The sequence below is a fragment of the Apus apus genome, chromosome 1 (assembly GCF_020740795.1).
Source record: "Apus apus isolate bApuApu2 chromosome 1, bApuApu2.pri.cur, whole genome shotgun sequence".
Taxonomy (NCBI): domain Eukaryota; kingdom Metazoa; phylum Chordata; class Aves; order Apodiformes; family Apodidae; genus Apus; species Apus apus.
Window position 1 is genome coordinate 174,853,586 of NC_067282.1, and position 15,665 is coordinate 174,869,250.

Sequence of the window (15,665 nt, forward strand, 5' to 3'; positions counted from 1 at the left end):
TGAACCTTGACTGACCATCTACAGACTTTTGGCTCCAGTAGAAAACCCTATGTCAACAAGTCTGAGACCTGGAAGTGGGGTGAAGCACCTGACTGAGAACAGAGCGGACAACCTGGGCACCGTTTCTGATACTGAACAGAATATCTCCTGCCAGCATGAAACAGCTCTGTTCTTGTGATAAGACCATTCATGATCTGCCATGCTATCTGGCCTAGAAGCAGATGATCTGACATTACTTTCTGACATAGGGATCCAGACAGTACAGAAATGAGAAATGTTCATCGAAGTTCACAAAAATACATGTATGAGTTCACACACCTAAAAAAAAAAAAAAAAAAAAAAAAAAAAGTGGGGAAAATTTGTTATCTATTTTAAAGAATTCCTAGAACTATTATTGCTTGTCATAGAAAGCTGCCAGCAGCTGCTTTGGAGAAACTATAGGATAAATTTTGGGGCCCAGCTTTAGGGCTTCCAATTCTTACTCTTGAGCTCTGTGGCCTTCTTCAGAAGAAAGTCCTGAGGCTTTTACTGCTAAATACACCAAGTACATGTTTTAAAGCCCAGAAAATGGCTATAATCAAAGGTACCTGCTGTGGTAAGTTGAAGGAACTAACTGGCTGGGAAAAAGTCAGGGATGAAGTAACACCTCTGGTAATGCCTGGTCAGACCCTAAATGACAAGACTACAAGGGAATACAAAAAAAAAAAAAAAAGATTAAGCTTGAAAGGGCAGATCATTATAATTTAGAGCATATGGAGAGATGGCTACACCATCAGTCAATTAATTAATAATAGTGCAATCTGATTTGATGGGATGACTGGATGAACACAGATGACATCAGGCAGACTCCACCTTATATAGCTAAATACCAGCCATGAAGCTGAGCAGGATGTGAGCACACTCATGCCCTACAAAATCGGAAAATACAAAATTAACAGGTCTCATATGACTGGGTATATGAGCAGCCATTGTGTCAATTAATTAATGTATGTGTTATCAATCAGAGTTAGAACAACCAGCTGCAGAATGGCTCTGCAACTGGACTGGCCCGAAAGATGAGGAAAGGAAAACATAACCAGAAAAACAGAACAGAAAGGGCAACTGGCATTGTGCCTGCTTCTCTGAATAGAAAGAAACATGTTGCCATCTATTATATTCTTAGTCACATTCCTCTGCAGTCCTTGCAAGTGAGTTTAGTAACATGTCATCTGCTTAGCTCCTTCCACTTAATGCTTCATAGTTCGTTTTCATTTCCACTGCTGAAGTACAGCAGAGTTGTTAGCTATACAGTATTTCTGATGCTGCTGTAAATTCAATTAAAGCTTTATTTTGTCATTTGATATGTCAATGGAATAGAAACAACCAAGAAGACTGACGCTGATCATAATTTGAATTGTCATGCCCAATCCTTGGCAGAGGCATGAGTTAGGAAAGGTTTCAGTCATTCAAGACTCCTGACTCTCCAAACTACCTTGGAATACCATCAGAATGGTGGATTCTTCACTGCTTGCAAAGAAAATAATACACTGTGCTTTTCTGAAAGGAATTTCCTGGAAAGAATAATTATCTTTTAAGTCTCATATAAATTTAAGAGTAAACATTAGTGGCTATTCTTTCAGTTAAAAAGTTGCATTAAAAATTCCAGAAGCTTTTTTTTTTTTTTTAATTATGATGTTACATTATCTTTCAGCATATTTTTTTATACTGGTGTCCTTCCCTGTCCTAAAGAAAATCTAATTTTTGGTCACATTAGTATTTCATTTTTTACCTATCTCAAAAAGGAATGTCAGAATTTCTGCTTCTGGACCACGTAGTGTGGTTGCCCCTCACCTCAAAAAAGTCATTGAGAATGGCAATAAAGTCGGTGAAGGGTATGGAGAACAAATCTTAAGAAGAGTGACTGAGGGAACTGGAGTTGTTTAGTCTGGAGAAAAGGAGGCTGAGGGGAGACCTTATCGTTCTCATCTATTAACTTCAGGAAGTTGCAGTAAGGAGAAGGTCGGTCTCTTCTCCCAAGTAACACGTGATAGGACAAGAGGAAATGGCCTCAAGTTGCTCCAGAGGAGGTTTAGGTTGGATGTTGGATAGGAAAAATTTCTTCACCAAAAGGGTTACAAAGCATTGGAACAGGCTGCCAGGGAAGCAGTTGAGTCACCATCCCTGGAAGTATTTGAAAGACATGTAGATGTGGTGCTTAGGGATATGGTTTAGTGGTGGACTGGACAGAGTTAGGTTACAGGTTGGACTTGATGATCTTAAAGGCCTTTTCCAACCTAAATGATTCAGTGATTCTATTTCCACTGTAATAGTTTAGTGTGCATGCCTGCTATTTTCAGCAACATCATAGTATTTGCAGCATCAAGATTGCTCACTTTGAACATGCTCTAAAAACACATTCATATTATGAGATGAAATAAAAATAAAGAGGTAAATCAATCTAGTTTCTGCACAGTGGTAATTAATCTGTCATTCTAGGATGTTGACATATATAGTTATATCTCAGAGCAAATGAGGACAAGAATAACAATTCTTTCTTAATGGACACGAAGGTAGCACTTAAAAATCATTCAACAGCTTGTTCTCTTATTCTAAAAAAAAAAAAAAAAGAGGCTTTTTTTAAAATCTCAATGACAACAGTCAAAAAGTATCTCCAAGAATAGCTTGTAAGCCATCAAAAATATTTTAATGTCAATAGTAAGCATATATTCTTATTACAAAAATGAATAAAGAATGCAGACAAAGCATAACCTACAGGTAACAGGCATCTACCAGAAGATGACATAAAGTGATGGGTGTATTAAAGTGTAATGCATGTGCTACTGCATGTACCCTACACTGTACAGTATGATAGACCGTTTTGCTTCAAATTTATAAAGACCACATCAGCATTTACAAGGTAAAAATGAAGAGCCAAGCAAGTACACATTTGAGGCAGTTCTATCCTAAACTACGGCAATTAGATTGTGTCCACTGCCTGTACAGAAGGGAAGAGAAAATAATGGTGTTTCTCAGCAAGAGGGTCAAGAAGGACCCAGATTCAAAGAATGGCTTTAGCAGACACAGGTGCCTATGTTCAAAATTACAATTCAAAAATTGTACCTAACTGTGAAAACAACAAAACTTTGTTAAGACCTTCCCTGTTCAGCCTAAGAGATCCACAGGGTATGCAACTCTCTGGAAAGAGAGGTTATGTGTCTACGGTTGATGTTCCGAAACATGTAATCCATAAACAAACATAAACAGCCATGTTCAGACTCTGTTGTCCCTTTTGCTTTGCGCAAGAACTTACAAAACAAAATATTCCCACCTTAAATGCAAAATGGCACCCAGGCCATAAGACAAAGGAGCTGGGACTTTTTGTCCTTCATGCAAACTGCACTTTCAGGGCCATCCTCTTTGGTGGCAGCAGGAAACACTGAAGCTGTGAAACTAGTGTTAAGTGGGTGGCTCAGTAAATATTAGGAATGGGGATATTTCAGAACACAATTACTGAATGATGTTAACAAAGCACATGGATAAAGAAATGTGATTGAAATAGCCTAACCTAAATTTTCTAAAAATCCCACATTCAAGGCTTTATGGAAACACATCAGTCAGAGTTTTTGTTAAGGTCTTTGTGTTGATAAATAAACAGTTAAATGAATTGGAACAGAAGGCAAGTGCGTTAGTCAGACAGCTCTTGCAATGGAGGGAGGTCATTAGCAGAGTTCCACAGGGATTTGTGCAGGGCATACAGCCATTCATCATATTCCTAAGCAACCTGGTAAAATGGGTGAGCTGTGAGGTGAGAAGGCTTTGCAATGATATTAAGTTATGAGCAGTAATAAGGATGATGCCTTGCTGACTGTGAAGAACTGAGAAAGGTCTTCACAGAAGCAAGTCCCTTGGCAATAAAACAGCAGATAAAATTCTTCGTAGATCAATGCAAAGTGATGCACAGGGGTCAAAACAATTCTAGGATAATTTGAAAAATGATCTGCCCTCAGCTGACCATTATAGCTCAGGAGCAAGATCCTGGGGTTATAATTTAGCACCTGAAAACACACTCTTAGTGCCTCGTCTTGTCAACACTTCCCTGCCCCAAATGTTAGGAAGTATTGGAAAGGAACAGAACATCAGGGAACATCACCCATCTGTCATTCACACCTTGAATACTGTGGGCAGTTGTGATCTCCCTATGAAGAATGACTTAGCAAAACTGGAGAAATTGCAAAGAATGGCAATAAGGATAATCAAATGCATGGAACAGCTTGTGTTTAAACAATTTACCAGGCTAGAGATCATCAGGCAGAAGAAAGGATAAATTAGAATAACTATGATGCATGTTTACAGAATCTTAAACATTAGGGAGAAACTGTGCAGAGATGAAGTGTTTGTTGTTTTTTCAGTACAGAACTAAAGGCATAAAATTTGGTCAGTAGGAAACAAGTTATACAAACAAAAGGAGGTGATTCCTTATACAGTGAGCTCAGCAACTTGTTGCCAAATACTTCTGTGGATGCTAAAAGTCATACTTGGGCTAAAGGTGAGATTGGGCAAGAACAGGAAAGAGACACCCATCAAGTGATATTACATGCACAAAACTGCATGTATTTGGAAAGAGTATTAGAGTATACTTGTGGCTGGCTCCTCCTTACTCTCCTGGTAAGCTTCTGGTCATAGTTATAGTTTGAGGCAGGATAAAAAGGCTGGATGGATTTTTGGTCTGATTGGGTACAACTGTTATGTTCTTACTGATGTAGCCTGAATTCTTACATGGTGTACATGAAAGAAAGAAGTTCTTGTTTAGGAGTCTACAGATTTTCTATGTGTTTGCAGGGCAGTAATCATTAATTTAAACTTGTCAGCTACTGATGTTAACAACATCAAGGACCTCGTGGACAGGTCCAGAGTCATCTTTATGAACCACTCACAAGCCCCTCTACTAGCTACATTGTGACCAGCCATGTAAGACACATTAATGGCATAAAATAGAGTAATACAGAAGTCTTCTTCACCGGAGCATGAAGACAAAAAATGCCTAATAGAGAAATATGAATGAAAAGAACAGAACAAAATCTATTTCTTTTACACCTAGCAAAGCTGGAACACGTAATGGTGGGAGATTCGTCCTCTGGAATTCTAAGACTGAGAACTTGATCCATTTGTCCAGGTAAGTGCATTTCCTGGAGCTTTTTTAGTTAGCTCCTTTGCACCCACAGCATGACTCCATTCTCATTCCACACAATGGACAGAATACTGCTGATTTTATTAGGATTTGAGTTAGACCCTGTATGAAACTAGTCAGTGAGCTAAGAGGTGTTGAGGGGAAGGCACTCTTCTGCATTTTACATACAAAATAAACAGCAATCCAAAACATATTTTACCATTTCAATCAATTTCCTGATTTAATAAGTCTCTCCTAGCTGTACTAGGGCAATGTTATTGTTTAATGACTACTTGTTTTTAAAATGGAATCCCATCTGTTCTGTTTTATTACTGCTTATTTTCAAAGTTTCCAATTAAACAGGGAGTAAGATCTTAATTCTAATGTGGAAGTGGAAGTCACATCTGCTTTTTCATTTTATCCTTTGTAGTCTAAGGATGGGTGGGTTCTTTACAAAAACTTCTTACACATTAGAAAATATTAGCATTTATGTGAATGCAAAAATGTGTAAAGGTTCCCTTAGAGGTTTGGTTTCTCTTTCCAAATAGCATTCAAGAACTTCATAAAATATAATAAACCCACAGAAGACTCGTGTCACTTTGGTATAAATTCCATGCTGGGCTTGACATGCAGAAAGTCGAGAAAATTAATATTTTCTGTTCATACAGAATAAGACTGCTAAAGTTAGGCTGTGTGGGAGGTTTGCACCACTGTACATGTCCACTCTCCCTGTTGCTAATATCTCTCCACCTGACATTGTAGCTTTTTTGATGTCCCTAGGCTTAACTGCCTTTCCACACTGTAATTTCCATTGACTACTTCACTCACTTTGCCTAGAGATTTGCTAAGAAGATGTAGAAAACAACCACCACACCTCTTAATTCTACCTATGCAATCAAAGTATGTCCTATCCCATGCCTTCAAATCCCATGCCCTCTGCTCTTCCTGAAAGCTAACAACCTCCCTCTTCCAAACAGCCTTTACAGTCTCTCCCAGTCTCTGTCCAGTTCTTCAGTGATAGTAACTCCATTCATCACTGAAATCTGCTGTGGCATAATCCAATTGTGCCTCCATTGCTGAAAAGACCTGAAAGGATCAGGATTCTCATGCCTCTTTAATCCAGTAATTTCCATACACAGTGTATACAGCATGTATCAGGATTTTTTCAAGAAAATTAAAAAATAGGGACTGAAAAAATTGAATGTTACCTAATGTAGTGCGACTTGTATGTAATCTGTCACGGGAACTCTAAATTACACATGTATGATGAACATGACTCCTCAATTCAGCTTAGCTTATGCATCATCTTTCCTTCCATAGTGGGATAAAGTTCATTATAAAAAGGGTCAAGCTAAAGGTATTAAGAAGTACTCATGAATTTTATTACTGATTCACAAGAAATCCACATTAATTGTCAACATCAGTCAATGCACCAATTCTGCAATGTCCTAACTGTAATGTACATACAGATTATTTTCTCCACACTTGTTCTTTATGGCCACCATTTCACAGAGCATTATTTGCCTTGGACAAACCACTGACACACACTGAAAAATATGCTGAAAAAATCCTTGATTTTTTTATTTTTCTTCTGTCTGTTGTGCAGTATGTGCCAAACACATGGAGGATAGAAGACAAATTGACAGAAACTCAGAGACCCTTCTGAAACTACAACGTTTTTATAGACTTTAGTCTTAGCATCTTACAGTCATTACTTCTTGATACTACTCCTACAGCGTTTTCTCCCAACACATAACACAGTCCTAAAATTCATCCATCTTGGCTTGTTTCTTTACTTATGTCAAATTATTATGTCAATTATTGCAATCAGCAGCTACATACAGTGCTGAGATTTTTTCCATTCATCTTTGTGTGATATGTGGTAAACACACATCAGACAATGTTCCCTGTGTTAATGATTCCCTCTAAAATTATGTTGATTATTTTGAGTGAATAAAACAGAGCTATCAGTGAATCATTACAAAAAAATAGATTAACTAAAACATATTCTACAAGCTTAAAAATCATGGACTTCTCTTCCCAATTTAAATGAATGCCACTTTAGTTACTAATGTCACAGTCATAATTATTAAAATTCTTACTGACACTTATAATAAAAAACTAATCTTACCTTTTTTTTAAAAAAAAAAAAAGAAAGAAAAAAAATTAACTTTTTATCACTATGTGTTTAAGAAATCCTTGCCTGAGCAATAAAAACACATGTGCACATGCTTCATTTTGTTCCCAGTTCACCACCATTTTGTGGGTCTCTTTCACTAAGCTGATCTTTGAGTTGCCCATATTTCAGAAGAGAACCTTTATAACAATTATAATCCAAGTAAAAAGCAGCCTCCTTAACACATTTAATCTTCTGTAAAACTTTTTTCTTCTAAATCCTAAACTAGAGAGAAACTTAATCTGATAGTTTCACTTCAAACAGTTAACCTTCAAATTCTGGGATGTAACTGGATGATGTTCTTTCTCTTACCCCCACCATTTTTTATCACATCTTTCAGTTAATTTTTCTTTGCATTAATTCTTTTCATTAGACTTGTTTATCCACAACCATTACTCATTGTTTTACCAGACAGAAGGTCATGATGTTATTTTATAGTGAAGAAGGGTCACCATGCTGTCCTCACAGAAGTCAATGCAACATTTCCACCCACAAAATAAATGGTGCTCTACGACATTTTAACTGAAACTCTTCTGGAAGGGCAGCTAATTAAACACCCTGCCATTATGCTACTTTGCCTTTTTAAACTTTCTGCTGGTTAGAGTTTAAATATGTGAATACTTTGAGAAATCTAGTTTTCTCTCTGCTCTTGGTCTCTCCTCATTCCCTTGAAAAGAACAAACACATTCCTTTTATTTTAAATTGTAATATTGTGTTTCTTACCATCCATGCTGTGACAAAATCTCCCATCCAAGTCCCAACTGCAGCTATCTTCATAAAATTTTCATTCCTCATGCCCATGAAGTCTGTTATGATGTATGCACTGTGGAAACAAGAACACAGACTGTAAGCTACACACATTTGCTTAATGCAGCTATGAAGAACTTGCTTTAGCGACAAAATTTATGATTAGCTGTGAAAGATTTCCTGTTTCTTTCATAACCACTTTTTCTGCTAGATCTGAGTCTTGACAAAGTATTGAACCAGGATGGGTCAATTCCAATTAGAAATGGAAATGTGAATATGACTCTACAGCCCATGTCTTTTCTGATGGTGCTAAAACAATGACAGGAAAAGGCTTAAGGATTACATAAGGCCTCTGGAAATATATACCATTTTACACTTTTTACCTGTTCCTTTGCTCAAATGGAATTGTAACATTCCCTGCATCAGTGACTTTGCAAAATCTTTATGAAGAAAAATAAAAATCTTTAAATTCTCCTTAAAAAGATAATGGAGCCACTTGACTTTTCACTCTACTAGTTTTACAACGTTTTTTTAACACAACAGTGGAAGCAAGCTTTGCAGAATTTCAGTAAGTCACTGTTTCTAGGTTTATACAATGTATTTTCATAGATATATTTTACTTAAATCCAAAATAAGCATTTCCATTCTGCTTAAATAATGCAACAGATACAGGATTTAAAAACTCACATAATAACTTGACCTCTGAAGTTCATCAATATGCTACAACAATTAAGAAGTTACTTGTGCTGGATTAAAATCTCTATGAAAAAAAAAATAAATTAAAAAATCGTAGCTTTTAATATACTCATATCCTTCGTTAAAATACTTCTACAGTGTTTAAGAGATTACTCTTCTCAAGAGCTAATGCATTCAATAATGATAGCAATTATTTTTTAACTTCCCAAGTGATATCTGTGTTTTCAAGATGCTTATAAGCAGTATATGTTATGTCTATTTAAGGGTGTACACAAGTGACCCAGTTGCATGTAACAACTTCCTAAAACTTTGTGTTATCCATTATTCAAATCTTACCATTATTATATATCAAATGTTGTAATGTTGAGAAACTAATAGACCATATCCTGGCAACTGGATCAGTGCAAGATGATTCGACTTCCTGGCACAGTCTTATTAAAATCTATGTATTTGAACAGGCTAGAGGATCTTGCTAGCACATATCCAACACACAAGTTAATATGTTCTAAAGAGGAAACATGAAAGTTATTGAATTGGTTCACGTCACATGAAAAATGGCATACACTAATGGCTCTTTTCATTACACACATTTCATAAATTTTCAGCTAATACGTCACTAACAAAAATATCTTTTTTTTTTCATCTCTTGAACAGCATATAAATATTGGCTCAGATTTTCTGCTGGAATTAAAAAACCACCACAACAAAAACATAACCAAATAAAAATACCCCAACAAAAAACCCCAAACAAATTAAAAGACCCCAAACTCAAACCATACTATTTTCCAAGCTATTTTTTATTTACGTTCCATGTAGTTTATAAGATAATCAATATTCTGGCTTTGTTGTATTGTACATAAGGATGTAAGAAAACCAGAACAACTCTACTGGGTCAGCCTGAAGTCCCTCTGTTTCAATGTTTTGTCTCCAAGAGAGGAAAACAGCAAATACCTAGGAAAAACTGTGAGAACAGGCATGAACTCTCCTACCAGAAATATTCTCCAGCCTCTGTAAAACTGGGAAGCATTTGGAATTATTTTTTCCCTGCATCTGAGGTATTTCATTTTTATAGCATCTATGAAGGTGAAAAATTATCATTCCTTCAGCAAATGCCTCATTAACAAAAATGGCATGACAATAAATGTCAGTTGTAAGGACGTTCCCCACCCCCCCCCCCCCCCCCCCGCAAACCTGTATCTTTATCTTTTTCATCAGTGCAAAAAGCATGTGAAAAACCACAGTTCTCACCATTTCTATTCCCATTTCTCATATGCATTATACATCCTTCTCTGCATTATACATGATTACAGGTGTACAGAAACTAAATGAACACTTGCACAAGACTCCTTGTAAACAGGACAGTTGGGTAATTCCTACAGCCCCACCACCTATTGTGAGCCTGCCACCACTCCCACTGGCAGGCTGGTGTAGACAAGATGGGTTAACCAAAAAGGCTGAGAGGTCTGTGATCACTATACACAGGTATTAACAAGCAGAAGAGATATCAAACCAGGCATAAGCTATATTTTTAGTTGAAATGGAAAGTATCCATGTAGTCACTTGCTTTTATGAACACAAAAAGTATCTGAAGGCTTATAGCAAGTTCATTTGAGCTGCATACAATACTCAAACATATAAAAAAGCCTTGAATGCACCAGATCATCCCAAGAGGGTGTTTTTTTTTAATCTGAAACATGAACATTTGAAACATGAAAGCATCCAAGAAGTCTAATATAAACTGTGCATTGTACTTTATAAGTAAATTAAACATACAAATTGACCTTCAGTTAGACTTAAAATAGCATATTATTCTAAAGAAAATATTAAGAACATAACTTGTGCATATTTTAAGTGTATTTACTGACTAAAATATTTTTAGTACTGTTATTATCTTATTAGAAATAATAATGAAACACACTGCTATTTTATTAACGGTTAGCATGACATGCAGTGTCTTTCATCCTCCTGCAGTATTATTTTCACTTCAGAACACAAAATTACTTTTTTAAAGTATAGATTTTTGGCCATTTTTAATTTTCAGGGTTTAGTTTAAATATAAATGAGAGTAACTGACATTTTCAAAAAAGCCATAGTTGCATGATGATGTTACCATATATATTTTAACAGTGTCAAAAGTTTAATTCTATTGTGTAAAAATCCCCACTTTTTTCTATCTTTGGCTAGCGATTAGAGCAGTTTTCATTAATTGATTACTCTGCTTCCTGGCTAGGACCCACATTAAATTTCATGGTCACCCATAATTTTCCATAGTTTGCCAAAAGGCTTCTTTTTGCTTTGCCATACTTACATTCTGTAGCAAGGTACATTCATAGAGTGTGAACAGCACAACCTAAGAAAACACTGAGGGGAAAAGCACTGCAGTTGAAGCTCTTAACAGAGTAAAAACCTCTTCATAAACAGACAGGATAACTGTAAATAATTAAAGGCTGCGGAACTAATTCTTGTGAACGTTATAGGTATAGGACAAGTTTGCAACTGGGATTTGGGACAAACCCACTATTAACCTTTGACAGTAAAACTGGAAGCTGCAAAGCCAGGGAAATTGCTTTTCATAGGCCAAAGCCTACAGAAGGTGGACCACAACTTTTAAACAATAAGACAACAGGACAAACAGAGGAACAAAAAGACATAAGAGACTTGAGGCAGAAAGACCCATAGCTCTAAAACACAGTCCAAAAATAACTCCAACATAAGTTGTCTACATCCATGTTGTTGCAAAAGTTAAGTGAATAATAGGCAGTCAGTTAAAAGGTATATAAAGTCAACGAATTTCATCATTTTTTCTGCAGCTAGCAGCAGAGTGTGCACAGAACAAAGAGGGAAAGAACAGCACTATCCCAAATAAGGTGTTCAAAGGAAGATAGCAGAGCATTTTTTCAAAGAGGGATGACACATTAGCAGCTGCCAAAATGAAAAACAGTCTGAAAGCAAATGCAATGTTTTTAATTTCACATTGGATAAAGATGTACAAGCCACTGTGGTGCTAACAAAATTGTTGAGGCACTTGAAAAAAAGTCACGGCTGAAACCCAGTGCAGAAATGATGCTTTCTTGACCTCTCAAGGATCTAAAGCTGGGATATAGTTTGAATTTAGACACACTTAGTTTTACGTGTAAGCCAAGTATTCAAATTCTTAATGGACCCCTAGTCAAAATAGTCACTGCAGATTAGAGCATGATTTGTTCTTACACTACTGTAGACTTCTCAGGTGAAGGTTTTCTTTGCTTTATGTTGCTGCAGGATGGCTAGCATGCCCAAACAGTATGTTCACATACTAAAAGGTACTGCTAAACCTACATGACATAATAGTTTTAGGTGCTGTGACATATCTCGGTCTCCAGATAATAATCCAAAGATATCTGGATCTCTTGTAAGTCCTGTGACACATCTGACAACCCAGATGCATCTGAACTGAACAGATAGAGTCACAGAATCATAGAATCATCAAGTTTGGAAAAGACCTTCAAGATCATCAAGTCCAACCATCTGCTCTACAACCCCCATGACCACTAAACCATCTCCTGAAACACCACATCCACATGTTTTTTTAAGACCTCCAGGGACGGTGCCTCTACCACCTCCCTAGGCAGCTTGTTCCAATTCCTCACCATCCTTTCTGTGAAGAAATTTTTCCTAATATCCAATCTGAACTTTCCCTGGTGCAACTTGACCCCATTTCCTCCTGTCCTATTGCTAGTTACTAAGGAGAAGAGGCCAACACCCACCTCACCACAACCTCCTCTCAGGTGGTTGTAGAGAGCAATGAGGTCTCCCCTCAGCCTCCTCTTCTCCAGGCTCAACAGCCCCAGCTCCCTCAGTCTCTCCTCGTAAGGCCTGTTCTCAAGACCCCTAGTCAGCCTAGTTGTTCTTCTCTGCACCCTCTCCAGCATCTCAAAGTCCTTCCCATCCTGCGGTGCCCAAAACTGCACACAGTGCTCGAGGTGTGACCTCACCAAGGCTGAGTAGAGAGGCAGGATCACCTCCCTGGTCCTGCTGGTCACACTATTTCTGATGCAGACCAGGATGGTGTTGGCCTTCTTGGCCACCTGGGCACACTGGCTCATGTTCAGCCAACTGTCAACCAACATACCCGGTCCCTCTGTGCTGGGCAGCTCTCCAGTCACTCCTCCCCAGGCCTGTAGCACTGCCAGGGGTTGTTGTGGCCAAAGTGCAGGACCCAACATTTGGCCTTATTGAAACTCATACAATTGTCCTTGGGCCATCAACCAAGCCTGACCAGATCCCTCTGCAGAGCCTCCCTGCTCTCAGGCAGATCGACACTTCCACCCAGCTTAGTGTCAACTGCAAATTTACTGAGGGTGCACTCTATCCCTTCATCCAAGTCATCAATAAAGATGTTAAAAAGGAGCAGTCCCTGCACTGAGCCCTGGGGAACGCCACTCCTGACCGACCACCATCTGGATTTAATTCCATTCAACACAACTCTTTGGGCCCGGCCATCCAGCCATTTTTTTATCCAGCAAAGCATGTGCACATCCAAGCCACGAGCAGCCAGCTTTTTTAGGAGAATACTGTGGGAAACCTTGTCAAAGGCCATGCTAAAGTCAAGGTAGACAACATCCACAGGCCTTCCCCTGTCCAATAAGCAGGTCACCCTGTCATAGAAGGAGGCAAGGTTACTCAAACAGGACCTGCCCTTCATGAACCCATGCTTACTGGGTCTGATCACCTGGTTGTTTTGCATGTACTGCATAACGGTACTCAGGATGATCTGCTCCATCAGCTTCCCTGGTATTGAAGTCAAACTAACAGGCCTGTAATTTGCCAGATCATCCTTACATCTCTTCTTATATATGGGGGTTACACTGGGTGATTTCCAATTTGTTGTTACCTCCTCAGTCAGCCAGGTCTGCTGAAAAATGATAGAAAGTGCCTTGGTGAGCACCCCTGCCAGCTCTTTCAGCACTCTTGGGTGCATCCCATCCAGCCCCATAGATTTGTGCACATCTACATGGTGTAGCAGGTCAGTGACCATCTCCTCCTGGATTGTGGGGGGATCATTCTGCTCCTGGTCCCTGTCACCTAGCTTAGGGAATTGGATTCCCTCAACATAACTGCCCCTGTTACTGAAGACTGAGGCAAAGAAGTCATTAAGCACCTCAGCCTTTTCCTCACCATTCGTCATAGAAATCTGAATCTGCACAGCTAGAAACTGAAGTCACAGCCACAGGGAACTGTGAGAGGCACAGAAACTACAAGACCTCCTGTCCCGTAAGTTGGCACATCATAATGAGAATGGCTTAATGCACAGCTACCTACAAACAGTACAGTGAGCACAACAGCTAGTCAAACAGTCCCACACCATCCCCAGTGCATGCTTTGGAGGTATATGTGAAACTTTTCTATGACACCAGAACAGAGAGAATTAAGAGGCACTGAACCATGGATTTTACTTGACAGGATGTCAAAGAGGTAACCACCACAAGAGGCCCAGCAGGCTAGTCTCCAAGACACAGCAAAACTAGGATGCAAAAATGGCTTGGCTATAGTGAGAGAGATCCCTGGCACAGTGCAGAACACCTGAAACTGATGGACTGATGCTGTAAATGAGCATTGCTGATTAGTAACTTATTATACAGGTGTTTTTGAAATACAGCAACAGAACTGTGATTCTGAAAACCTCTGTTCATCCACCTACAGGCCTGAGGGTGGCCTAACTTTCTTTGGGGACTTGTCTTTTAAAGCTCTCAAGCCATTTAAAGTTCTGCTGCTTCGTATGTACAAGAGCTGCTCACTCTCCACAGGAATAAGCCATTTGGCTTCTAGCTCACATCCTATATTGATTGATATCCATAAAGTGGTTATCCCTCCATTTGGTTTCCTTGCACAGCTCCATCTGTGAAGTATTTTGAAGGCTGCCTGGAAGACGAGGCCCACTGAAAAATGCAGCAATTGCATTTCTGTTTGTTAATGTAGGAGAGTTGTACACACTTAATTTACATGGTAGGGAACACATGAGATCCAATCCCTATTTGAAAGGATGCTGGATTAACACCAAATGCATCTCACTGTCACTCTCAATAAGACAAGTGCTGACCAACTCCTGTTAGGACAGTAGGTCTCCTTACATGGCAGTCTACAAGAGTACTCTACTTTTAGAGAAGTGGAATGGATGCAGCTGGTCAGGATAGGAGCTTGCATTAGATCACAAGTACAGTCCTAACTAAGGTGCTTCAAGCAAGTTGGAACAGGATTTAAAATATATTCCCATCCTTAATACAGCTTAATTATTGCAAATTGTAGTTTATTGTTCTCTGTGTGGATTTTTGTGGATCCTATGCCAACAATCCTCTAGCACTTGATGCCCAGTAGAGTCTGATCTCCTCTTTAGGGACCAGCTGGTATTCTATACAGATTAACTTTTGCCTAATGATGCTAGTCTTTCCAGGCTGTCTCCCTAATCAATGGATGTGACAGCAATCCAGAGCAGGCAGTTAATTTAGATGCTTTTCACATGTGGCATCACAAAGGGCTAATAGTTCACTTCTAAAGGATTTGCAAAAGGTATCTCATAATGGCAGGGCAGTGAGAGTCTGGATCTCTACTGGAAAAATCTTGGGGATCTGCACATTTAAGTGTTGAGGACCTCTACCATGGCAGGAATCAGCCTCCCTGGGCTAAAGGTAAATGTTGGCACATACTCCCAGTGAGTTTACACAACAGGATTTGCAACACCTACATTTTTTTTTTAAATGTCAAACCCTAAATGACATAAATAAAATCAGAGCCAACAAGTGACTGAGTTGGGATTTGAATCCAGACTTCTCTCCTCTTGTAGCAGGATGCTCCATCTTTCAGTATGCCTGCCCCAGTTTCCCTCTGTGATTCAATTGCTTTTTTCTCTCAGTTTTGCAGGCC

The 15,665-nt window shown here is 38.7% G+C and overlaps 1 protein-coding gene across 5 annotated transcripts in view; it reads right to left on the reverse strand.

Moving 5' to 3' along the window:
- Positions 1-15,665, reverse strand: part of TMEM117 (transmembrane protein 117) — a 219,234-nt gene that overhangs the window by 106,590 nt on the left and 96,979 nt on the right. For all 5 annotated transcript variants that reach the window (XM_051641503.1, XM_051641476.1, XM_051641495.1 and 2 more), the window contains one exon: positions 8,046-8,145. In XM_051641503.1, coding sequence (XP_051497463.1) covers positions 8,046-8,145 — 100 coding nt within the window. The remainder of the gene's footprint in view (positions 1-8,045; positions 8,146-15,665) is intronic.